General features: G+C 37.0%; 1 protein-coding gene across 11 annotated transcripts in view; it reads left to right on the top strand.

Moving 5' to 3' along the window:
- Positions 1-27,393, top strand: part of cadps2 (Ca++-dependent secretion activator 2) — a 230,459-nt gene that overhangs the window by 71,074 nt on the left and 131,992 nt on the right. For all 11 annotated transcript variants that reach the window (XM_028449449.1, XM_028449448.1, XM_028449438.1 and 8 more), the window contains exons 3-5: positions 6,737-7,069; positions 23,413-23,493; positions 26,793-27,026. In XM_028449449.1, the coding sequence (XP_028305250.1) occupies positions 6,737-7,069; positions 23,413-23,493; positions 26,793-27,026 (648 nt within the window). The remainder of the gene's footprint in view (positions 1-6,736; positions 7,070-23,412; positions 23,494-26,792; positions 27,027-27,393) is intronic.

Here is a 27,393-nt window from a genome sequence, read left to right as displayed (position 1 = left end):
CTGAAAAATTGTGTGATGGAGGTCCATCACACACACGGACTAAAGCTGAGCCCACTTCACTCTGCATCCCCTGCTGTGGAGAAAACTGGCTCTGAATGGGTGGGAGAGGCTTTTATTTATTTATTATTTATTTATTCAGTTTATTTCCAACATGGTTACATTCACTTTTTTTTTTTTTACATTTTTTTTTGTCTTTTTGTACATGCTGAAAAAGGAGACGAGAGAAGCAGTTTGCTTATCTGGGTCCCGTCCCCTGTTTTGCCATCGCAAATTTACATGGGTTTACATGTCTCTCTGGTCAAACATTCTTGAGTTGTTCTGAACAGTCCTTTTTTGTGTATTCTCATCTGTAGTCAGTGTTGTCTTTTTTTTTAATTTTTTTTTTATTCCTCCTCCTCTCTATCGTTGTTTGTGTTGGCCTTGTTCCCTGCCAGATGTTGTTAGCATTCCTCCAGTTCAAGAATAGTTCCTCTTTCGAAGGTGTTTGGAAGGTTTTTCCCTTTTCATCCATAATGTCACCACTCGGGAATGTCTCTTTTGGACACACAAGTTTGCAGCTTGTTTTGTCTCTACAGGGTTAATCTATTGGCAGTGTTGTATTTTCCACTGTTAGATTTAACTTGTATAAACACATTATTATATCTTAGTTCATTAGCAAGGTAGTAATTTCATTGTACAGGAAAACGTGTTTCTAACTGCAAATATGACAATAAACACTTTGAATTTAAATTTAATGTAATCCTTAATCACCCCACCACCTAGCAATTGAAATGAATAAATGACAGACCTTTTTTCCTTGGTTTCCACATTTAATTCAGTCTCCGTAAAATAGTCACAGTCTGAGTTTTGTTTCCAGTGTTTATATAGATCTGGTTCCATATCCATGATTACCATCAGTAATTTGTTGTTTAGGTGGATCCTTCGTATTTTCCCAAGTCTTCCATCGTTTTGATGAGGATTGGTTTTCCGTTCTCTTCTCCCAGTGGTGTGATGTAAATCCTGCAGTTCCTTGTCCACGTCTTTAAAATCTTTCCTCCTTTTTTTTATTTGGCGTGCCTTCCATGCGATGCTTGCATTTTTTTTTGTCAGGCTTTCATTAATAAAAACCTTCGTTTCCTTCAGCTTTCTTCCTTGCTTCAGTAGTTCTCCTTTGAATTTCATATTATATAAGGTTATTTTTACAGCTCTGTTATCATTTTTTTTTGGCAGGAGATGGCAGGAGTTGATGTTGTCAGGGTTCAGGACAATGTCCTTCGACTCCAGGTAGTCAATGACCTGTTGTTCAATCGATTTTGTTTCTTCGTCACTCGCGTAACTCCTGGGTTTTATCTTTAGGCCTGTGATGACATCTTTCTCTCTTTCCTTTTGTTCCAGCTGTTCAACCCTGGCGTTCAACTATTTTATCTCTTCAGCATTTCTTTCATTCTTTTCTTTCAGTACCTTTGCTTCGCTTTGTAGGTTTTCCAGTGAGTTTTCCAGCGTCTTTTCCAACAACTTTATCTCGGCAGATAGGTTTCGTAGACCCTCGCGTATCATCTCCTTGACCTCTTCCAAACCCGAATTGGGTTCTGAAGGGCCTCCCTGCAGTTTTTTCACCATTTTCCTTCAGTCTTGGGCCCAATTTTTCAGGCTGTTCAGCTGTAGCCAGCTGTAGCCAAGGTCGTGTTATCGGAGCGAATGAAAACACGTCTGCTCTCTCCAAAGACCAGAAACTTTTTTTCAGCTTCAACAGCCTTGAGGAAAACCTTGTGCTGCTTAACCAAGTGTTTTCTGTCATTGAACATTTTTATGAATGTTTCATTGCGCATGTAAAATTTTTCATAATGCTTTAACTAAATAAACAACATATGCAGTTTAGTATAGTTATAACAACCTGACTGCTTTACTGCTTATCCCCAGAAATCTAAACAGAGGTGTAAAGAGTACTGATATTTCCTACTTAAGTAGAAGTACTGTTACTTGATTGAAATTGTACTCAAGTACAACAAGTAAGTCATACACAAAATACTCAAGTACAAGTAAAAAGTTGCTCAATTAAATCGTACTCAAAGTAAAAGTTACTTGTTACCCCCATCTTTATTTTTGGTGATAAATCTTGCCACGGTTCCCTTGCACACAGTAAACATCTCATGTATAAACTTAAAAAGGAAGAGACCAAATCACATTTGGAACTTCAACAAAGGCACCTGTATAAAAATATGTCAAAACGCTTAATCTAATTGGTCGGCTATGATGTGATGCATTCGATTGTTAGGTCATTTCATTTTTGGTAGTTTTGAAGTGTCCGTTGATCATTTTAAAACAAAAAATAATAATTTACTCAGTAACGGTTTGGTGTATTAAATGTAACATACATATTACTTCTTTTAAAATGTACTTAAGTACATGTAAAATTACTGATTCAGAAATTTGCGCAAAAACGTACAAGTACCCATAAAACAAGTAACAATCATAGTAACGTGAGTACTTGTAATCCATTACTTTCACCTCTGCATCTAAAGTACCATTCAAGTTATTTTAGAGTAAAATGAATACAAGTGAGACAAGTGAGTGTTTTTCATTCTTCATATGTATGTTGGTTTGGGTGACCATATTTCGATTTCCAAAAACACAAAAACAAGCCAACCTCGGCATACTCAAAAAGTACTCAATGTTTTCTTTACTTTACCTTGTAACAGGTAACTACAATATAGTAGATAAATAAGTTGTTATTGCATTTCTCTTTTTATAACAAAGACTTGAAATCCGTGGTGACTCAAGTCAGTCACCTTTATTATACATTAAAACAACCTGTCCTGCAAATATTTCATATATTCCAATCATTGAAACAATGATAAACATCTTCTCCTAGAAATCAAAACTATAACAAAAAACTTGAGGCTTAGAGAACATTAAATCATGATTAAATATACACTTTAATAAATAACTGTGAAAGTTTGCATCACATGGTCCCATGCTGACACCAAGCTTTATTCTGTCTGTTGTCATGGAGACAGGAGGTGATGAAGTCTAGACCAGACGTTGTAAAGAGAATGGAGGGTTAGCTCATGGTTTAAATGTTCATATCCACTCTGCATGGACTTAACGAAGAAGAAATAAAAGTAGAGTTACATATTGTCATTACTTTGGATCTTCATCAATAGGAAAACTGGAAGTGATGGAGAGAAATGTTCAGATGAACACACACGCACACACACACGGAGAAAGTAATTAATTTAAATCTGGATGTATCTTCACCCTAATGTTGTTGGTATAGTATTGGTAGAGTTTTTGTTGTTATGTTAGGGGGGCGTTCAAGCACCGTCGTAAAGTTGATTTTTTTTTTTTTCTCAAAAAAATTATATTCGGGGCTAATTAAATATCTGGAGCTTTATCCCTGAATAAAACAGCCTAGTGACTAGGGCTGGGTGATATGGACCAAAACTCATATCTAAATATTTTTTTTCTAAATGGAGATATACAATATAAATCGATATTTTTAACTCAAAGTCTTACCAGAAAGACAATTGTTGGTTAAATTTGCTGACGCAAAATGCCACACAGGCTCATTTATTAACAAACAGCTGCACAAAATGTGACACTTTTGGCTTTTTCTCCTGTAAGGGACAGAACGTGTGAGTGAGTTCTGTACCACTCAGAAATCCATATAACTGCTCTTCATGCTGTTCTGAGAAGTATCAAAAGCAGCAACTCCTAAAATGAATATTTTAATACAAAATAGGTTTAGAAATATAAATATATCGATATAGGCGATATTGTAACTTTCTATATTGCCAAAATAGGAAACTCGATATATTTTAAATCTTTTAGCCCTACTAATGACGCCACTGGTCACAACGATGTGTTTGTGACCGTTGGATTTTTTTGTGAATTGTTCCTGACAGAAGAGTACTTTGAGTACTGGACGAGCATGGTTGGTTGAAGCCAGTTTTGGAAATCAAATAATGGTTCACTATAAAAGACGTAGTAATTGTTTTCAGGTTGAATGGGCTAAATTCTAATGAGGAAAAATGAATCTCTTCCAATGTGGAGAACATTCAATAATTTGCGCTTTAAATTCCAAGACTTGATTCAAAACTGGAAACAAGATGCCATAGTTTCCTTTAGCTGCTCACGGAGAGAGATCTGTCTCTGGCTTATTATTAAATTAATATTAATGTATCTTGCCAGAGAGCTTTTCACAAAACTGTTTTAAAGCAACTATTTTCCAATAAGCTGCAGCCTTTTTTCTGTTCAAATGCTTTTCATCATGAGAATCAAGACTTTACCTTCCAGGCATCTGAATAATACATTAGATTGTTGTCAGGATTTGTGCTTTCCAGAAATTTCAGGAGATCCTTAAATGTAAAGTTACTGTGATTGCTAAACCTCTTAGAGACAGTGTTTCCTTGGTTTTAAGGTGAATATAATGTCTTGGTAATTGTTATATAACCTTCTCTTTACTGCTTTAGCAGTTCTTTTTAGACCAACGCTTTTGTTGTGGTATAACCAAGCAAATGTCAGATAACTCCTGTGAGACCAGCTGGACTTTGTGTTCCATCGATGATGGTTGCCTTTCACTGGCAACCAAAGGCATACATTAGCTTATGAGGATGTTTGCTGCCTTTTGAAACTGCTTTTCTTTACACCTATCTGGAGAAATAAATCATTCCAAATGTAGATGATAAAGGTCACACTTCCACAGTGCATGGCAGGTTTAAACAGGGTGTAGATGTTTATCTGTCTAGTGCATTGATCTATGATAAAGATTTACATTTCACGCTGTTTTTTTTTTTTTTTTTTCCTAGCTCACTGGGAGCTTTCAAACTGGTGGGGTCAGTGCCATTATGGCTCTGCCTTCTAAACCCAACACCAAACTGGCATGTTTGGTCAGGTTAATGTGTAATTGGTTTTGGTTTGTGGCAAGGTGGACTGGACCCTTTTATATTCAGCAAAATGGGAATGAAGTCGTGAGTAGATCAATGTGATCCCCATTTCTTATTAAAGCTGCAGTACGTAGAAACATGAGACCAGAATGGAAACAACCACGCTCACCCCTCCTCTCCCAGTTTTGAATTCATCGGCATCCTCATGAACGCCTTTGACTGTGGAACTGTTTGCAGTGACTTTGTTGCTAAATCTGGCAACTTTCCAACTCTTCTTAGCAAGTTTTTACTCAAAAGCGACTATCGACAAATCTAGCAACTGTTTTATGTTATTGAAGAGTTTTTGATGTTTTAAAGCAGTGGTTCCCAATCTCTTCCCAGACCCGTACCTCTTCAGACCTTTAACCTGAAGCCATGTACCCCCGACTCCTGCACACTTAAAAAAATATGATAACGTAATGTCATTGACTCGCCCTACAGTGAAATTTGTCTCTGAATTTCACCTATCCTGTTTAGGAATGATATATAATAAAACAAATGAATAATAATCTGTGAGCGCACTAGAATTATGACTTGATTTATTAAATGGCATTTTCAGTGAGAAAAAAATGTTTTTCATCACCCTAAAACTGTGAAATACAACTTTAAGGAGAAGGGTGAGGTTGAGAGGATGAACAGAACACTGCAATGTTTGGCTGAATTTGAAAGAGACTTACATCGTTCTCCACGCAGTGTTTAGTATTTTGTTTGAAAGGTTATTGTGTATTTTTGAACAACAATGCCAAATATCGTACTACCTACGACAGCTTCAAGGCTGGAGGTTGCTTTAAGTTCGAAGTAGTTTTAGTGGCAAAGACTTTCCAAATAGAAACTTGGATATGCTATTCACAAGATTAAAGTTGCTGCAGACAAAAAAGAATATCAGAAAATCTATACTTTAGACCTCATAGATCAATGAATCGAAAATCATTTGTTCAAAAAATGAAGTAAAAAGTTTTGAATTGCTACTTGAATGTTTTTCTTCTCCGCCATTAACACTGTTTGTTGACATTTTTTCACATTGCATTGTAGGATATGGAGTCTCGTAAACGTGTACATTGAAGTAGTTTACTCCATTGTTCCTGTGATTTTTTTTTTTTTGCGTTTCATCACCAGTCAAAAAGGACAGTGATTTGCTCGACACCGTCTTTGTTCTACTTTGTTCCCTGTTATCCTGTGATATCAGAATGAAATAAAAAACACTCTGCGGGACTCCAGATCCCACAATGCAGTGTGCGAAACTTGCAATAAACAGCAGACCTTGAGGGAATGATCTTCCATTTATTGATCTATGATATCTACACTATAAATATATCTGACAAATATAATAAAAACATTGTATCTAGCACTTTAAGCCTGCTCTTTTTTAGACTCGCTAACATGATGACATCCATATAAAAATGGTGTTTACTGTTATTATTGTCATTTCTAATTACTTGATTCAAATTTAAAGATTTTTTTTTAAGAATAATCTAATGACTAACATTAAATTATAATTAAGAAAAACTGTATCTGCTTTAATCTAATTTCAACATGCATTTATTGATTACTTTCGTTGCATAATGCAATAATTCGAAGCATATCTAATGTCCTAATAAAGCAGTTATGTACATATCTTTTTTTTTTTTAAAAAAAAGACTGGGTTATATTTATGTATTGTATCGTGTCGCACTTACAGAAGAATGTGTTGATGGATTTGAATGTTTGTTTGTTTGTTTGTTTGTAACACCAAGTCTTGAATCAGTTTATTGTTGAAAATGGCTCAGAGTTTATATACAAAGAGTTTCTAAACCAAAGGTAACAAACACTGATTTGGTTTTGTTCTCTGGCAGGGCTTCCTAAAGAGCGAACGCGTCTCCCGAATGGTCCAGAGCGGCGGATGCTCTGCCAGCGACTTCCGGGAGGTTTTCAAGAAGAACATCGAGCGGCGTGTCCGCAGCCTACCTGAGATTGACGGTCTCAGCAAAGAGACGGTGCTGAGCTCCTGGATCGCCAAATATGACGCCATCTACCGGGGAGAGGAGGATATGCGGCGGCAGTCCCAGCGCGCTCACCTCAGCGCCGTGTCCGAGCTCATCCTCAGTAAAGAGCAGCTGTACGAGATGTTCCAGCAGATCCTCGGAATACGCAAGTTTGAGCACCAGCTGTTGTACAACGCATGCCAGGTACACTGTGGGAAGTGTGTGCAAGTGTGTGCATGGATGTGACTTTGAATAGATTTTGATTGTTTATAAACGGATGTTTTTCAACTGGTCTCACCCTGGGACCCACAATCTTCCAACCCACTTTTTTTTAGAATTCAACCAACCAAATTTAATTTTTCGAAAATAGCTGTTAAAAAGACATATATAATTAAAAAAAAAAAAATCATAAATCTATACATTTTCCTTTGCAACATGCATTTCACAGCATGCCTGTCAAAACAAAAGGTTCTTTAAAAAAGAAAGACAAGTCCAACATGAGAGACATGAAGTTTCAAGCTATTGATTTAAATCCCCGCTTGAAGAGATTTGCAGCGTCTACTGGAGTTTCAAAACTGGATTCCACTCGAGAAATGAAGCAGTTGATTTCCGATAATTGTTTATTTCTGAGTTGATGAATTTGTTGATTTTAACATTGAACAGGTGACGGTTCTCGGCTACAAGCAAATGTCAGCACTTAAACATTTAAGTTAAACATTCTTTTCTCACATATTATGTTTTTTCTTTTAAATGTATTAGCTTTCTCAAAACCTAATAGTTACTTTAAGCTTCAAGACGAGTCAAAATTTAAATAGAAGGATAGATAAATGAGCTATTTTCACTTAATTAACATTCATTAAACATTAAAGGAAACCGCTTCCTAACATTGTATTCTAAAGAACTTTAATAAATGCATTATAAATAACGATTTATTTAGAAGGGCTTTATTTTTATTTTTTTACCAGCTGTCCGCTACACACCCAGTATAGGTTTGCGACCCACTTTTGAGTCCTGACCCACCAGTTGAGAATCACCGTTTTATAATATGACAACAAAAGCTAGGAATCCTAATCCTACTTTATGCAACCAGCCGGTCAACAAAGTGCAGATCTTTTATTTGTCTTGCTTTAGAAAATAGTGGCAAATGTTCCAGTTTGCTACTCCAGTCCAACATGTAGCCAACGCTTAAATGAGAAATATTTGTCCTGTTTTACCAAACATTTTCTAATGTGATGTTTATAAGCATTTGGCCCATTGTCATTTACTTTAAACTCTGATATATTCAGTGTTACCCTCTTAACACCACTACACAGATCTCACTAATGGTCCTCCAAGATTGAAACGGAAATATATAATTGTAATTAGTCAGAAATAATTGCTTTTATTTCTTTAAAAGTGCTGCTTCAGCTTGATTCCTTAACTTAGTATCCATCTGCATCATTAAGCTCTGTTCATTAAGCTCTATAGCGCCCCCTCCTGATGAGCTGCTGCTTTTTTAGACTCTCCAAAGACAGGTTATTGACTCATAAGCCCAATTATAGATGATGTTTCCTCAAGGCTTGCACTCTTTAGTGCTTCTCATGCATGCATAAACATGTTTTTTTCTGCGAACACATGCACCCACTTCACGCAACACACAGGAGAGCAGTAAACGTGCAACCACATGGAGACAAATATTAGGCTTTATGGCAGAGATGGGCAACTTCTGTCACAGTGGGGGCCACAAAAATGTGATTGTCTGATCCGAGGGCCACATTATCAACATTCATGTCAGCATCTCCTTTATAATAAAAGCAAGAAAGGTCTGCATGCGTGCATGTGTGTTTGTGGAGCGAATTGCTCCCCGATGCACCACGTGTCTGTTCGACCAGAAACTTTTTAACAACTTCCACTTACAGTAGCCCGAGTGTGTCCATCTGTCATTTTGGACTTATTTGGTGATTTCAAATAAGTCCAACTTTTATTTTAATTTTATTTCGCCTGGACGTCACATTCATGTTCACCCAGAAGTGAAACCTATTCAGCTTTTTACCTCAGTGTGAGGGGGCGCTAGCACACCATCTATATCTATTTCACTGCACAGCTCAACTCTGGTGCGTGCCAGAGCCAATCACAGTGGCGAGCTAGAGTCATGCGTGTGGCCAGAGCCAATCTTGCTGCGTGCACACAGCCAAGCAGACACACGAGTGAGAGAGAGGAGGATAGTTTAAGGCTCTTTTACAAGTTTTGTGCTCTTGTGGACTTCTCTTTTGAGGAAACATACTTTTTGACTGTTCGCTATTTGGTGATTGCGTTTCGAATTGTTTGTTTTCATTTTATTTTGAAATAACCATGAAATTAATGCGGGTTACACTGGACGGAGACGTGGGCGTGAGACACACACATTTCAACCTGATGTGAGTCACTGAGTGCGTGCATGTGCGCGAGTGCGTGCGTGTGTATGAGCCCACGGAGGAGTAGTGAGTGTTACACACACACACACACACACACACACACACACACCATGTTTCCTCTGGAAGTGTGAGCCACACATGATTTATAGATTAACTTATTCTCAGTCCACTTGCTAAGTTACATCTGTTTGTATATGAATTACTAACCTTGGATGATAAGCACCCCTGCAGTAAGAAATTTTAAATGCTAAATAAATTGTTTTATTTGTACGAATTTTTTAGTCTTTTATCAGATTCTACCTAAACTGCAGCATTGGTGCAAACTTATCAATTTATCTTGCGCATGTCCCATAGAGTTAAACCAGGGAAAACGTACACGCTATTTTACTTTGCACCCTCACATATACGCCTTTATAACACTACAGAGTACAGAGTATGTACACCTCTTTGTACATCCAACCTTCAAACACATACTCATTTGGCCATAATGGACAACTCTACTTAAGCCCCCACTATATGATTACATACTTCTGATGGGCACTTTACTAGTTTAGAGGAATGAGCAATCTGAGCATTAATACAAGTTTGAAAACACACATTTTGTGTTTTTTTAATTCATTTTGTTGATTTTCTCATCAATATGGCCAATTTTAGTTGTCTTTTTGTGTGTTTTTCAAGTCATTGTGTGCTTTTATTTTTTCTCTTCTTGTTGTTATTTTGTGTATTTTTAGGTCATTTTGTGTAATTGTGTGCGTCTTTGAAGTCCTTTTGTATATGTTGTGGTTTTTGTGGTAATTTTATGTGTTTAAGTAGTTGTTTAGTGTGTTTTTGTTGTCATTTTGTCTGTTTTATGATTTATTTTTGTTTTGTTTTTTATCTTTTTGTGTTTTTGTTGATACTTTTTGTACTTTTTTGACATTTTGTGCAATTTTTATGTTTCTTGATGTTCTTTGTATAAATTCCAACTTCATAAAAAACAATTTTGTTTTGGGGGCCACACACATTTAGACCAATGGCCGCGTGTGGCCCCGGGCTGCCAGTTGCCTATGTCTGCTTAATGGAAAAGGTGATTTCTGCTGTGATGTATTGCTAAAACAAGAATGTTTTAGTTACATTGACATACCGGTAAAGCAAGTTAGTGCCTTTGTTAATGATGTTTGAGGAATTGTGGGTTAGGATTATCTAATCATTTGTGCATACTTTGCATGTTTAAAAAGACTGAATCAATCACATTTTTTTTTCAAATATGAAGGATTGCTTTGCACATTGGTGGTTTCTTATGTATCCTTAGATTTGATCACATCTGTGAATGATATAAGCTAGTACATTGTTAAAAATATCTCAAAGGATCTGTAAAAAAAAAAACCCAAAAAAAAACATTGACAGCGAAAATGTAAATGCAGTAGGGCTGCACGATTATGGCCAAAATGATTATCACAATTATTTTGATCAATTTTGTAATCACATTTATAATCACAACAATTTATCATATCAAGGAAAAATCAGTGCACTACTTTTAAACAAACATTACAATTTACAGTTCAAAATTAAACTTTAAAAGGGAATATATTATATTTATTAAAAAAAAATAACCTAAGAAATTAAAATTTACCAAAGGCTGACTGAATGAATGCACTATTACAGAGTGCAGAGCCCCTATTTGAAATATAAATATTGCCGACGATCAAGTTAATTTAATCGTGGCAAACAAAATTGTGATCACGATTAAAATTAGATGAATTGTGCAGCTCTAATATGCTGTAACATTTGATTAGAGAGATTTTCTGAGCGTCTCTTCAGTGCAACACATTCTAGGTTTTTATCTCAGATGACATGTTTCTAATTGGCCCAAAATGAGTTTGACGCCCCTGCTGTAAAAGAAAGCACGTGTTTCTGGTTGTTTTACTGTAACTGGAAGGAAACATGAATAGCTTCTGTTTACAGATGACTTCACAGCTCGTTAAGGTGTCATCCTTGCCTGTAAGACCAGAAGAAGGTGTCTGTTTTCATTTGTCTGTATCATTAGAGGCAAAATTATAAAAGGAAGGAAACACTAATGTGGAGGATTGGACCTTTATTTAATGTCTAGACATTTGCTGAGAGGTTGCAATGATCTAACAGTTTGATAGTGTTAAAGCATTTGTGCTGGTAGGAAATCACACATAATTTAATAAAGCTAGATAGCATCATGTATTGTCATTGATCACTATGAGGCTGTGTGCCATCATTGCTTGTGATCTACGAGCAGGTAAAACGGTGATTTGTCCTTCAGTAAACACAACAACAGTCTCGTCTGACAGTAACTGCTGGCCCATTTAAAACCACTTTAGGTTTCATGTTGTGTCAGCACTCAGTCACACTCGTTGGCTTCCTGTTGGTGTGTATTTTCCTGCTAGGACATATTGTGAATGTGCTTGTAAAGCCTGTTAAAGCTCTTCAGTGGGCTCTAATGCTACCTAGAGCAATTCTCTCATTCCCGCTTATTGGGAATTTGAGTTTAGCACTGACATGCTTTTGAACACTTTCTGCACATCAACCCCACTCCCACCCGACTCACACTTAATAGATAGATTAATGGATAGTTAGGTGGGTAGCTGGGTGGGTGATTAGTAGACCAATAGCGTGGTTTATTGTGGTAAAAGTTGATTAGTTGGGTCAGTCGGTAGGTAGATAAGGTGAGTAGGTAGTTGGTGGTATAGATAAATTGGCTGGTGTTTAGTAGGGCTGGGTGATATTTTTTCTCAAAATAGCAATACACGATGTAAATCTCGATATTTTTAAGTCAATAAAGTCTTACCAGGAAGACAATTCTGGGTGAAATTTTCTGATGAAAAATGCCACACATGTACTAGGGGTGTGTATTGCCTGGCATTTGACGATATGATTCATATCCTGATATTAAAGTATGAGGTGATTATTGCGATTTTTTTTTTTAATTTTTATATATGACTTATAAAACAACTAATCTGGAAATTTGTACACCTTCATACGAACATTATCTAGTTTACACTCAAAACATTGCTTTTAACATGCCATGTGCCAACAACTTAAAATAAAAAAATTCAGAAATTTAGTACTTTCTTTTTAGATTTTTTTGAATAAAAACACAAGCTGGTTAACATGCACAAAAAAATTATTTAAAAAAAAAAAAAAAAAATGATATGGATACGTTTTGAATCGGACCAAGAAACGCGCGACGTAATATCACGATATATCGCCAAATCGATTTTTTTTCAACACCCCTAACAAGTGCATTTATTAACAAAATATGTAACCTTGCCTGCAAGATGGATTCTCCTGGTGTTCACAAACACCAGAATCAATCTTGTGCTGTTCCCATCTTTGCCTTTCGAAACCGAACCGAAACGGTTAAAACCAATCATGAGGAAATGTTGTGGTTTAGGGCGGGATATCCGGGTGTGACGAAAGCAGAAGCGCCAAAGCAAAACTGGCGCATGTGCAGTTGCGGGAAGAGGAACTAGCTTGGCTACCACTATTAGCATAGCTCTGAATCAAAATAGAAAGATGCCGATGCAACAGGATGGTTAACGTGCCCTTAACTCACATACTCGTGTTGCAAAAATGGCAAAAGTCACTCATCGACATAATGACTGCAGCATTACTATCCCAAAAGAAAGTTTTCACTAGCGGAGCCTTGTTGTTGTTGTAGCAGCGTCTCTGCGGCGCATGTCAATGACGACGTTATCAGTTGTTACCGTGTGATTGGCTAAAACAAATGATGGCGGACATTCGCTTCGCCCAATCAGCTTCTAGCATTCTGTTCATGTTCCTCCCTGGTTCCAAAAGGATTCACCGACCCAGATTGATGTGGAGAACTCGAGTTAGAGGGCGGGGCTACACATCAAATTGGCTCTTGGCTGGTTAACCAATATGTGCCACTTTTGGCTTTTTCTCCTCTAAGGGACAGCATGTGTGAGTGAGTTCTGGCTCCTTTAGAGGAAGGTCTGGGTTAGATGCACTCAGTAATCCATCTAACTGCGCTTTTCATGTTGTTCTGAGAAGTAACGAAAGCAGCGACTCCTAAAACAAGTATTTTAATACAAAATAGGATATGAAAATATATATCTCAGTAATTTGGAAAACTTGTAAAGGACATTGTTTGACTATACTCTATGAATACTATAAAATGCTTGTATGATGTGATTTGTACTGTCTGACTGTATATAAATAAAAACAAGTTAAAAAAAATTCAGATACAGTTCCCAACTTCAATTCTTTTGCTGTTGTTGTACAGTATACTAAAGACATTTGGGTTTCAGATCAAAACATGAATGAGACAAACGTTCAGAATTCCAGCTTTTACTTCATGGTATTTATATCTAGATGACGACTCAGGACAGAACCCCTTTTTCTGTGTCATATAAACTATTCAGACATTATATTTTACACAGGTTGCATAATCAGTGGAGGAGTGCTTAACTGAAGGCAATATGTCCTGTTGAATATTAAGGTAGGAGGAAAATAAAATTGAATTTCAGGTAATTACTCCTGTTTACTCAGTTGTGTTTGGAAAGGCTTCACCTCCTCCTCAGGGGGACATTGATTCCTCTACATTCACTGTGGGTAAATTGTGATTCGGCCCCTTCAGCACTCTGCTGTATATCTGCAAATGGCTTGTTTCTTTCTAATAAAGTAAAATAAGTTAGTTTAGTTTCACTAAGGAGGAGAGGCCTTGCAGTGGAATAACATCAGATTTTTCCACGGATTTGATGAATGGTTTATTAATGCCATTGCCTCGGGGATGGCTTTAATTAGCTTCTCTTTACCTCTCTCTCTTCCATCTGTATATAATCCCAGCACGTAATCATGTCGTTCTGGTAATGTGCTGACAATTCACCTGATTATGAACACGCAAACTGCCTTTTCTTTTTCTGTGCCTTTGTTACATTTTTGACAGTTTGACTGGTTTCGTGTTTGTAGCTGAAGTTGCAACATATCAAAGCATTCCCTGATAGCCTCACTGTCACTAGCTGTGTTTCCATTACCCTTGGAAATGCGCTAAATCTAAATAGCGCTATAAAAACTAGTAATGGAAACACCCGAATCTCAAAAAACACTCAAATATTGCTAAAAAGTTTTGACGCTTTCATGAGGAGGAATTTCAGACGTTTAAATGTGTCGCAAAAGCGCTATGGAAACACTTTTTCCACAAATACACATCGCAGAACGTGACGTACTTGGTCACGTGACTACTTCACTTCGAGTAAACACGACGCGTGTAAACAGAAGAGGAGACCGTGACATCACTTAGCATTATACTTTAAAATTATTACTGCCGCATTAGACATGAAACAACAAAGGAATACAGTGTATAAGGAGGTTTGGTGCGTCCGTCTTTCTGCAGCAAAGTCTCGCGGGATGAGATTTCACGGGAGTTACGAGGCTACAAAACAACCTTCAATGGAAACACGTTCAATTATACTTTGTCGACATTTAGAAATATTGCTTTTATTTTGCGAAACTCTGTAATGGAAACCCAGCTCCTGATTAGTTTTTTTATTCCACCTTTGAGCACTTACCTATAAACTATAGTAAAGTTACTCATAATGATTTTTTTCTCCCTTCTTTATGGTTTTTATTGATCTGCACTTTCACCGACACATTTTACGCCACCTCAGGTCTCTGATTTGTTTTCTATCAGACGGTGAGGGCCCTTCAGTCGAGGACTGAAGAGGGTAGAACACTAAAGATTAAAAAAAAAGGTGCTGGAGATGAAAACAGGACACGTACAAGTGTTTTTTAGCATCTGCTCTCTCAGGATAAATGGCAGTGACAGGATGTAAAGCAAGCGTTTGCTCATTTGTAGTCAGATGTTTCTGTTCAGTGGACGTCTGACAAAAGTAACGGCTCTTTTTGACACGTTTATTTCTGTCTTGGAGGCAGTGAAGGTGTTTTATCCCCATATCTTTGGGACAAATACATGGCATACATGTTTCAAGCAGATGATACATAGTCATATTACAGTTATACTATGATGCATGTGAGGAGTTTATTTAGACATTTGCATATCCAATCATTTTTATGTATGCTGCTCTGCTCAGTATGGGTATACGATAACAGATGTTCTATATTATGTGTGCATATGCATTCAGATGAGACATTCCTGAGTTATATTATTATGAAGATAATAACTGACTTGGAGCTACATAACAAGAGACCAACAGATGTAATGTTCATGTATTTCAGGTTTGTAATCTTTGTTTGGGTTAATAGAATGGATTCAGCTTTTTCCTGTTTGTATATACCTGTATATATATATATATATACTGTATATATATATATCCATCTCAGGGTTGGGGTCAATTACATTTTTCAGTTCCAAATATGTTTTCAATTACCCATATTCAATCACAATTACATTATGATTACAGGGAACTGCATTTTTTCCAATTACAATTAAATTACAATTACTTTTTTTTTTATCAAAGTCAGTTACAATTACATTCTCCAACTACTCAAATGTAATGACAATTCATCCCTAATCATTAATTAATCACAAAATAAAAGTGAACTGACCTCTTCTGTTAGCTTTCTGTTAGCATCTCTTATGATAACGGGTCCTAAATTAGCTGTGAAATACACTAAAAATAATACTAACTACTTTATTTCCTATTAATTGGTTTCCTTGTTCGGCTTCCTAATCAATTAAAATGGAGGTTTTAATATTTTTGGTGTGGACATTGACCCCAACCCTCAACCTGATATATATAGTTAGATACTCGCACTCCTATACAACATGCCAAAATTACAGTCTCATTTTACCAAATAGAAAAATCACAAATACTATAAAAAGCAAATGTGTTAAAGATCTGTTAAATAAGACATCTGCTTTGACTTGTTGGGTGTCAAATAGAAAGCTAAAAATACCCAATCTCACCCATCTTTGAATTGATCAAAAACACGCATTTAGCAGATTTTTGTGACATCTTGGTTCCCATCATTCGATCCTGGTGTTGGACCCATGTTGGAAAAATGTTGGAAAAACTTCCTAACTTGCATGGACCCTACATTTTGGATTTAAGAAAGTCTTTGAGGCTGCTTTCCTCGCCATATTCTTCAATGAACCAACAAATATCAAACGTTTAAAGTTCTGATTGATTGGGTTTTAAAAAAAGTTGTTTTTCCATAGTTTTTTTCCAACTCGAATGCAAATTCCCAACTTTGCTATTCTCCCTTGTTTGAGCAGTGGAACTTTTGACCATGGACTTTTTTGCCCAAAGTGCAGCCTACTTACTCGTATAGCGAGAGCCCATTGATCTGTGTTTGGGGCCTTTCTGTGTGCTGGCTCTCATTAGCTCAGAGAGGCAGGTAGACAGCACTCCAATAAATTACCCAGCGCTTCAGGCAAGAGCCTCGCCATTAGCAACAACTCCTCATTTTAGTCATAAAATTGCTTTCCATCCTTCAGGGTGGCTTTTACTCCTGCTTTATTTTTCTGACATCCCAACATAACATTCCCATCCCGGAGGAGACTCATGCAGTAACCAATAAAAGATGTAGGTTGGCATTTTGACGGTTAGTCAGAACAGTTTAGCTGAGAGTGGGCATGTGTTTTTGAGCTAAGAAGGAACATGAATGTGGCGCTTGCTGTTCCGGTTCCTGGTGAGTCTGTCCTGCTATCTGCGCTTGGGTTTGCAGTAGCTGTTCTTGCACAAACATTGGTCATGGATGTACTGGCATGTCTTGGCTGTGGTATAAGCTCGTACTGGGCTTATCCTTAATCAAGTTCATCCCAAATACCAGTTTTTGGTATAACCACTTGCTCCTTCCTTCTGTCCACGGCCACCACCATTATATTTAAGCTCCACACTTGCCACCAGACTGGCTGAACTGATTACACAACACAATAAGCACAATTATAACATCACATCTCACTTTAAAGCAGTCAACTCGTCCGTACCGTTTCCATTTCCTATCCTAATTCCCATTTCCCTTCCCCCCCACCTACTGTAGGTGTAACATTGCCTTCTCTTTTTATATCCTCCCTATAATAAAGTGTTTCTTACTCTTCCTTAGGGAAGGCTGGTGATGGTCACAATCAAGTAATAAAATAAATGAATGTATTTATTTGCAATAACAACATGCATTGCTGTCTTTAAAAGATTGCACTTCTTGTAGGGTTGACCTTTGACAACATGTGCAAAGTAGAGACAGAAAAAAAAGGCATCATTAAAAAAAAAATAAAAAAAAAAAAGTGTTTACCTTAATGTTGAGCATATGAATATCCACATTTTATTCTCTTGTATTAAAGGGGCCGTATTATGAAAAAAAATCACATTATAATGGTTTTGCTACAGTGATAAATACATTCATTTAGCCTCATTCCAAAGTTGGAAAAAGTTCTGTTTCCTCCCTCCCTTGTTGTTCCACATTTTGTAAAAAGTCAGCTCCAAATGGGCGAGTTGGATTTTTGCCCCCTCATGCACCATAATGTGGAAACTCCTCCTACCCATAAGATAGATGACTCCTACCTCACAGGTAAGACAAACATGGCAAAGGCAGGTTGATCTTTCCATTCAGTTTAAAGATAATTTAGTGCAGAGTGAGCGATCACTATCAGTTTAATTCTTAGCAGCCGTTATATTGCCTCGTATTGCCTTTATGAGATAATCTGGCGTGTTTGTGACCCAATGCGTCACAGCGGTAGGACAAAACAATGGACTATCATCTTAAATGGACTATTCCAGGAGAAGAAAGCCACTGTTATTGTTTTACTCTCTTGCTGCTGTGATTTACACCTATTCATGCATATGCATGAAGGCCCAAAAACAGCCTGTGTTTAGGAACGGTCAGAAAGTGACTTTTCAGAGGCTAAAACTCCAGAAAACAGGCAAATTTGGGAAAATAAGCCTCAAATACTAATGTAGTTGGGGTTCTTGGAACAATTGGAGATGGGTAAAAAATAGCACAATACTGGACCTTTTAACAGAAAATCATGTTTTGCATTTTAGAACTGCATTGTAAATGGTAAATGGACTTGATTTATATAGCGCTTTATCACCACACTGAAGCAGTCTCAAAGTGCTTTACATATCAGCTCATTCACCCAATCACTCTCACATTCACACACCAGTGGGACAGGACTGCCATGCAAGGCGCTAGTCGACCACTGGGAGCAACTTAGGGTTCAGTGTCTTGCCCAAGGACACTTCGACACATAGTCAGGTACTGGGATCGAACCCCCAACCTCTCGATCAGAAGGCGACCCACTACCACCTGAGCCACGGTCGCCCTAATGATATGTACAACATGTGATTTTTGCAGAAAAATCACCAACAAAACCTTTCTGGAAACACGTTTTTGAGGTTGGCAATGGTGCCTCACTGTCGAGGACCCTTGGTTTGATCCTCGGTTATAGTTTGTGTCTTTAAAGTGTCCGTGGGTCTCTTTAGTTTGATATTCAATGCATTGAGTTTCACCAATTGCTGCCACTTAGTTTGTGTAAGCTATGATTAGCGACTTCATATGAGGGCTGGTTGTCAGAAGGGCTCTTTGAGGCAGAGCATAAAGGACGTCATGGTTACAAACTCAGTGTGTGTGCGTGTGCGTGCGTGTGTGCGTGTGTGCTTGTTCATTTTAGTTAAAAAGTGTGGGTGTGAAAATGATTGTCTGTACTGCTCTGTTTTTAGAGAGCGAGCTATTTATTAGCATCTTAATGAATGTTTCTTTTATTAACTTGTTCCCTAAACTTAAACGAATAATTTTTACGGGAGTGTTGGAAAGTTTTTAACTTGTTGAATAATTAAGAAGTTCATTTGCTGCATCGTAGCTTTGACTTCAAAATGCAGGTCCATAATGATGAATCCTTTATACGGGACTAATCATGTCTATGTGTGACCCAGAGTTTGATGAAGAGTAGCAGAACTGCACTCCGAGGCAGTTATCTCCTAATTAGCAGTGTTCATTTTAAACTTTTCGTCATCGTCTTTTGTATGAAATTAAACTTGATTTTAGTCAAAGATTTGTCATCAGGACTCGTTCAGTTGTAGTTTTAGTCACATTCAGATCAACTATCACTTTGTTACAGATAGTCGACTAAAATATACACCCTAAGATGGTATGTATGTTTTTTAAAGATTCAAATACAATTTATCAACCTGATATGGCAGTGGTTCCCAAACAGGGGTACGTGTTCCTCTAGGGGTACAAGAAAAAAAGGTAAGAAAGCTTTTATGTTTTGTGCTTCTTTCGATTGGAATCATGGCACTTATTTAGAAATAATGTGTTTTCTTATCTTCAAAATGATTGTGTATGCTTTCAATAATGTCAACACTGTTTGTTTATTTCTCTGTGTATCAGCTGAACCTCTCTCCTCTAAAGGTGTCTCGTCTATAGAGCTGTAACTGTTGTTGTGGTTGTAGTTTTAATGCTGTATCTGTTCTCTGTTGTATGTATTACTTTGCTTGTTTTGTCTGTAGTGTTATGTTTTGTCCTTATGTTACTGTGTTGTACTTCTGTATTTATAAAAATGTTCTGGGACCCCCTTGGAAACAAGGTGATACACCTCAAGGGGCTTATCCTAATATATAATAAATATCAATATACAAAAGCACATTGCAGGGGTTACTCAGAAAGGTTTAACAATGAATTTAAAAAATAATTGGGAAATTTTCTTTTTAGGCAAATTTTTGGACAAATTCACCACAAACTAACTACTGTTGCTCAATAAAATACTATATTGTATATTGAAACAGGATTAACTTGCTGTAGAGGCTATTTTATCACACTTCTGACAATAAGAGGCAGTAATTAGCTACATTTTACAAAGGAGACTGTATTTATTTACTATTAAAGTAATTTCATAAAAGTTGTAGTTTAACTAAATTCCACTTTAAGTGTTGATAAATACGCACAGACACATTTAAAGTGATCAATGCATAAGCCCACATGATCACATGAATTCAGACTCATGTAACCAAGTTATAGTTTTGTTTATTTATTCAAAAATATAACTATAACTGATATAGTTGTTGTTTGCATGTATTTTCTTGTTAATTCGTCATAGTCTTGGTATTGTCACTTAAAAATATTTTACCGGTAGTCAAAGAAAACCATTAGTCAACAAAACGAACACTGGGAGTCAGCAACCCTAACCAGGGTTGGGGTCAATTACATTTTTCAGTTACATTAACATTTTCAATTACAATTCGATTATAATTACAGTGACCAGCATTTTTACCAATTACAATTAAATTAAAATGTTTTTTCATCCTCACAAAGTCAATTACAATTATGTTCTCAATTACCAAAGTTCAATTACAATTAATCACAATTACTGAGCCTGAAATAAATAACCTAATAAAAGTTAACCATTTCTTATGACAACGGGTCCTAAATCAGCTGTAAAATACACTAAGATGTTTTCCATCGTGTTAAGAAAGAATCACCATCTTATTCTATTAATAAATGTACATGCTGTTGAACTGTTTCATTAGTATTAAAAATGCTCAGTGTGAATTTACTGTTTAATGTGGATAAAAGTGGATATGATGCTGATACTGGACCCTCAGCTGGCAGAGACTGCTAAGCAAAGAGACGGTTTCAAAGAAGGGAAAGTTTGCTGATGTCGTGTTTTATTAAAGTCTGTTGTTTAAAACTGTGACTGTGACCCATCTCTGTTTCTGTGTGAATGAGATCCTCGTCTGCCACACATTTCAACTCCAATTACGCCGCTTATCTCCTCTCTGTGTTATCTGTGTGGAAGGTTCTACTTTGTCTCTTTGGCTTTAGGCCCTTTTTCATCAGCGCTCTCGTATCTCTTCATGGCCATTCCAGACGCCTCTGCTTTTTCAGATTTGTGGAACAAGGGACACATTTCTGCTTAGTCAGCAAAACTCACCCAGCTCTCTACTTTCATCTCAGTTTTGCTGTGGATTGAATTGATTGAACTTTTATTGAAGTGCACCACTAGCTCATTTTAAGCGTCTTAACAAGATAGCCTCATGACTACAGGACATATTCCTGTTTGATGTTGTTTTTGGGGTTTTGGTAGTAATTTTCATTGGATTGTCATATTTGGGGATGAGTAAAAAAATCAAAACACACAAAGGAAGTCTGTTTATAGATCAACATTAAGATACATATTTTTCTTATTTTTCCAACGATATTTTGGCCTGCCACTACTTCTTAACCGATAGTCAAATATCAAAATGTTCCAATGTTTAGTGGTAATGCTATGTAATTTGTAAAATGCTAACACTTTTACTTTTAGTGTAATATTAAGCTTTATGCTTTTAGTGTAAACTGCTATATCTTTGTCAATTTTTAACCCAGAGACACAATTTTAGCACCCAAATGTTGTCCACTTTTTAATCTACTATTCTATGTACTCTGTAGAGGTTGCACTCTGACAAAATCTATTTATATACATTTTTTAATTGATCCTGTTTTTCATGCTGCATGCAAATCTTAACCGATTTACACCATTTAAGGATCGAAATGTTCTGCTGCTTAGTAAAAAGTGACAATGATTATCTAATTTTTAAAATGCTAACTCTTTTTTCATGTAATTTAAGGTTTAATAATGCAAATTAGGCTGCTTTTGCGAGCTTTAGAATGCTTGATTAGGTCTGCTAGAGTGTGACAGCTGTTGCTCATGAACTTTGAGTAAAACTGCTGTTAAAGCTTTTATCCTACAGCTACAGCCACAATTTTTAGCTTAACATGATGCTACAATCTTCCTTTTTCTTAGAATTATACTTTTAGTGGGAATGCTTAGCATTCATTTCTTACTTTGCTTCCACAAGTCAGACTTTTACCCTGAGACTCCTATTTGGAGCTTTAGCTCCGTGTGATCAGAGCCTGCTTCTAACTAATTTGTATATCCTCAGTGAGTGAACATAATGTTGTTCATACTGTAAGTACTGCCTACAAATTTCTAAGCTTTTGGTTATGTGTAGAAACCTGTGTTCATTGACAGTAAACACATACAGTCAAAGGAGTTGACAGCTCATTAGTAGTAAAACATTTTTAATCTAAGTTTGAGAGAATCTGGTCCTTTTGTGCTTTTCAATATTCCCACTTTCAAGCATGTTTGTTTCCATATTTGATCTAACCCTAATGTGTTTTTTTCCATTACATTTCTATTTTTGTACCACAACATAAATGGGAGAGAGCTGTTAAAGGAATTTAAGCTGTAAAGTACATATCTGTGATTTTAATGAGTTCTACTAGTGTTGTGTGTATCAGAAACTCCTCCTTTGCAGAAATAATGTAGATGTGAATTTTAGACATCGCATTTTCACCTGGAGCAGACATGGTCAACAGGCAGCCTGGGGGCCACATGCTCTCCTCAGTCTAATTTTGTGCAATAACACAAGAATATATCAAAAACACACTTAATGACTTGATAAACTCACAAAAAGGCAACAAAAATTTGCCATATCGACAAGAACATAGACAAAATTTCAACTCAAACACCAAAAAAAACCCATATAAAATGACTACAAAGACAAAATGATTTGTTCTTTGCTGTGTGAATGCTCAGATTGGTCTTTATTCTAAATGTTGACATGAATGTTAATAACGTGGCCCTCGGATCAGACAACCCCCGCTCTGATAGAAGGTGCCCATCTCTGACCTGGAGTGTGGGCTTACATGTTATCTATTAAGTCACTGGATCAACTTTAAATTCAAGTAGAATAAAATTAACAACCTTGAGTTTTTAGCACTGGAGAAAATGAAAGTCTGTGTTTGCTAATCTTTCGATTTTGGTGAAGTGTTTTCACCTCGTGGATGCTTTTTTATATATTTAGTTTTTTTACTCAACACATTGGTTTGTTTTCCCACCTGAGAAATCAAAACGGTACAGATATTTGTTCAGTCTAGCACAAAAAACAGCTCTGATCATCTGACCCATCATTTTTTGTTAAATATGATGACTGTAATAAAATGCAATGAATTATATGGATTTGATTGTTTATACATTTTTAGTTATATGACCTGATATTTGTGGTTCTATGATATTATAACGTATGGGTATAACAATTTGCTTTTGGCTTCTGCCGATTCCTTTTCAGGGTTAAGTTTATGACTTATGATGTAAGGAAAATGACGCGCGACAGAAATAGTCTATGCATTCACTGAAATCATTCATAATTGAACTCCCTGTCTTCATCTGTCTTTTTTTTTCAGCTGGATAACGTGGACGAGCAGGCGGCTCAGATTCGCAGGGAGCTGGATGGCAGATTACAGCTCGCTGAGCAGATTGCAAGAGTAAGATACACTCAGAATATTACTTTAACAAGTATGAAGCGCTTTCCTTTTACTCTTCTTATACTGCTGTAACAAACCAAATGTCCTCACTTTGGGATGAATAAATGTCTAGCTTATCTTAATATTATTTCTGATATTTAGGTCATTATCTTGGGTCGTTGGGCATGCAGAAAGATTTTGCATGGACATAAAACTACGGGACAAGAATTGATGCATTCAGCAAAACATCTTGAAGTGCTCGTGACACCAAAAAATTTTAAAAAAGAAAAAAAGGCATTAACAAAGACAAAAGTAATCACTTAAAGAGTAACTAAACCCCTGCTTTCTCCTGACCTGCCACTAAGAGGGAAAATAAAAAAATGCCTTGATTATGGGCGGGGCTCCTGGAGCAGTTAAGACACGCCCAATCTATACTATAAAATCTATGCTATGCTAACTAGCTACTCATTACTCAGTATACCTCTCTATTCACTCTTCTCTCAATCCAACCTACTAACCACAGATTGTAGAGCCCACAGGTGCTAGTTTTGATAAAAGGGGCGGGGTTAACAGTTTTTGTTTGTGATGAAAGATGGTCCCAAAATGTCGCATGAACTTGTTCTCAGCCAATAGCAAAAATCAATTGTAATAGCCTGGTTTCAACCCATAGAGGGCAGTCACTCTGATATTTTACAACTAAATATGACAAACTCAAATACTTTGGCTAAAATGTTGAGAATTGGACCAGGATCAATCAACAGCACTACTTCATACCCAAATACATTTGTATTCAGCAGAAAAAAAGTGGGTTTTTTTATTAACAAGTTTTTTTCATACTGTTGTCATCCACTAGTAAATAACCACAAAAAAAATATTGCAATTAAGTCGTGAGTCCCAAACTTAGTGAGATATCTGAAGTGCAGCCATTATGGTTGTGCGAAAGTGCTTACTGACGACAAACCATAGCTATGGACGCACAACGAAGCAAAGAAACAAAAAAGAGGATTTTTTTCCTGACTTTTCTTGCTCAGATGTGATTGAATTTGAGCCTGAGTTGCAAATACAGTTTGCTTGAAGGATTCTTTCAGCTTTATTGATTTGAACTCAATTTAAGTGACAAGAAACTAGCCAGCCCGCTGGCAAATCAAGCTGTCTGTGCTCAGGCTGTTGGAGAATACAGACTGAAATATACTAAAAAGTATTATTAAGTTCATGTTAAAGCGTTATACAGTCCCCTCCAAAAGTATTTGAACGGCATGGTCAATTCCTTTGTTTTTGTTGTATACTGAAGACATTTGGTTTTCAGATCAAAACAAAAGTTCAGCAACCCAGCTTTTATTTAATGGTATTTACATCTAGATGGGTTAAACAACTCAGGACAGAGCACCTTTTGTTGTAACCCATCCCACAGTATTGGAACATGTGACTGATTGGCGTTTCTAGTTGCTCAGGTGTTGTCTTTTAGATTGATTGCCTAAACATTAAATAGTTCTTGTTTTTGGCTTTGAGTTTCACCTGTGAAAACATTACTGCAGTTTGCGATCTTATGTATACATAAAATACAAAGAAAACGACAATATCTAAGCAATAAATGATAGTTATCAGTCCCAACAGGATCTTCATTTGAAATTTTTGAAATTTTCTGACCAATTTCTATTTAATTAAGGGAAATGTTATGTAATAATTTGAGGGATATTGATAGTTTTTTGAACATTTAAATATATAAAATGACTGCAATCATGCGTTTTAAGCACAGGTAAAACTGTGAATGATGATTCATGTTTTCTGTCATTTTTACTTTCTCTTTCAGGTCGAATTGGATGCTCCAAAGGGCCAAATTTGGCCACTGAGCCATTAGTTTGACACGTGTCATAGATTATCATTTTCCAAAAATGCAGACCCGGCAACACGCAAAAAATGACATTAACGCCAGCCATTTTCAGATGTTCTACCCCCCTCAGTGCCAGCCGTTTTTGAGCATTTTGACTGATTTTTAAAGACCCACAGAATATTTTCTACTATGACTATCTGATCATTTCATTCTTTTGTAATCAGCCGTTGAATAGAGCAAGTTTTAAACAAATCTTCAGTTTCAGAGCAAAAGGCTGAGAAAACAGGCTTTTTCTAAAAAAAAAAAAAAAAAAAACCTGTCAGTGACTTTAAAGCTTTAGTGACAACTCTAACATCTGAACATTGTTTCCTTATATAAAACAAAAAACACTGAGAGCAGGCTTTTGATGGCAAAATTATTATTATTTTGCTATCTGGGTCAGAGTTGAATGGATTTCTTACTGTATTTTGGCGTTCCTCCAACTTTTGCTCCCGTCAGTCTGCACACACGCAACTTCCTCTTCCTTCCTCGTTCACTTTTTTTTATCATTTTATCTCATTATCGCCACACTATCCATGAGTTCCACACATGCTTTGGTCGAGTGTGCGCTGCTGGCAGCGTCAACTGTGTACGTAGTGCCATTTCTGTCTCATAAACGCCTTTCCTCCTCTCCCTCTGAGCTCTGCTGAGCACGGATGATCTCTCATTCAAAGGTGCGCTACTACCTCCTACATGTCACCTATTATTTTGCTATCTGGCTCACAGGCTGGGGGTATTTTGTACCCCCCTCCACACCACCCCTCCTCCCCCCTCCTCCCGACACGCAGGGATGCCCCGTTTGGCCCGGTTAGTTAATGGTTTATCTCACCATCTCAACATTATCAATAATCCACTCAGGTCCACACATGTTCTGTGTTAGTATGTGGAGCTGTGAGCTGCTGGATACGTCACAATATCACTCTGTAGCGCCATAATCTCACTCATTCCTGCTTCTCCTCCCCAGCTAATGGTAGCATCAATGGCTAATCTGTCATCTAATGGTGCACTGCTGTCATCTTCAGGGCACAGTTGGTCACTACATCACCCCACAGCTTAGATTTTGATGAGGGACCTCCGCCAGGGTGTTTTCTAGTAATCCCCGTAAAAAAAAACGCAAATGACGAGTTATCTCGTCAATGGCACTGAGTGAGTTAAAATGCAAAATTTAACATTTAGACAGACTTAATGTAAAATATTTGGTGGATGCACCTGAAAATTCTTAGTGTGATTTTGTGTGTTTTGAAGTAATTTTTATCTTTTTTTTGTGGTAAGTTTGTATTTTTCTAATTTTTTGTGTTTTTTTGGAGTCACTTGGTATAGTTTTCTGTCGTTTTGTTTGTTGTTGTTGTGTATTCTTTGTTGTACTTTGTGTTAAAGGAGTCATTTTGTGTAATTTTGCTATCATTTACTATATGTTGTCTATTTGTTTTGTGGGTTGTGTGTGTTGCAGGAAAGGAGATACCCACAGTTTGTGTCTGCAGACATGGAGGTCCTTTACGTGGATGAGCTGCGCTCAGCGGTCAACCTCCTGATGGCCAACCTGGAGAGTCTGCCAGTTTCTAAAGGAGGCCCTGATTTTAAACAGAAGCTCAAACGCTCCTCCATGAACAACTCCTTCCTGGACATGGGGGACGAGGGGGACATCCTGTCCAAATCAGAAGTGGTGCTCTCCTTCACGCTGGAGGTGTGTAACAGTGCCAGTGATGATTTGGTGGTTTTACATCTCTCTGTGTCTGAAACTAAACCGTTATATTTACTACCCCATTGGCCACACTCAGTCATCCCCAGGCAACCTGCATCAGTTTAGTTCTAAAGCACTGGGAGTTAATCACATTCATAATCAAAGTTGCCATGAAAACCATGAGGTGTTGTTGTAAGCTACTTGTGTTTCAGTGCAATTATGTAGACAAACTTTGTGCTACTTTAGACAGCGATTTGCTCAAAGACTAAAGACAGGGTTCTCACCAGGAATTTTTTCACAGTGTAGGGGACCGTGTGGCATGCGGTATAGTTCTCTAAGGACCAAATTTAGTGAAGTAAAGATAAAGTTG

This window comes from Gouania willdenowi, chromosome 6 (genome assembly GCF_900634775.1).
Source record: "Gouania willdenowi chromosome 6, fGouWil2.1, whole genome shotgun sequence".
Taxonomy (NCBI): Eukaryota; Metazoa; Chordata; class Actinopteri; order Blenniiformes; family Gobiesocidae; genus Gouania; species Gouania willdenowi.
The sequence above is the reverse complement of the archived record's forward strand: the minus strand, read 5'-3'. Positions and strand labels throughout refer to the sequence as shown.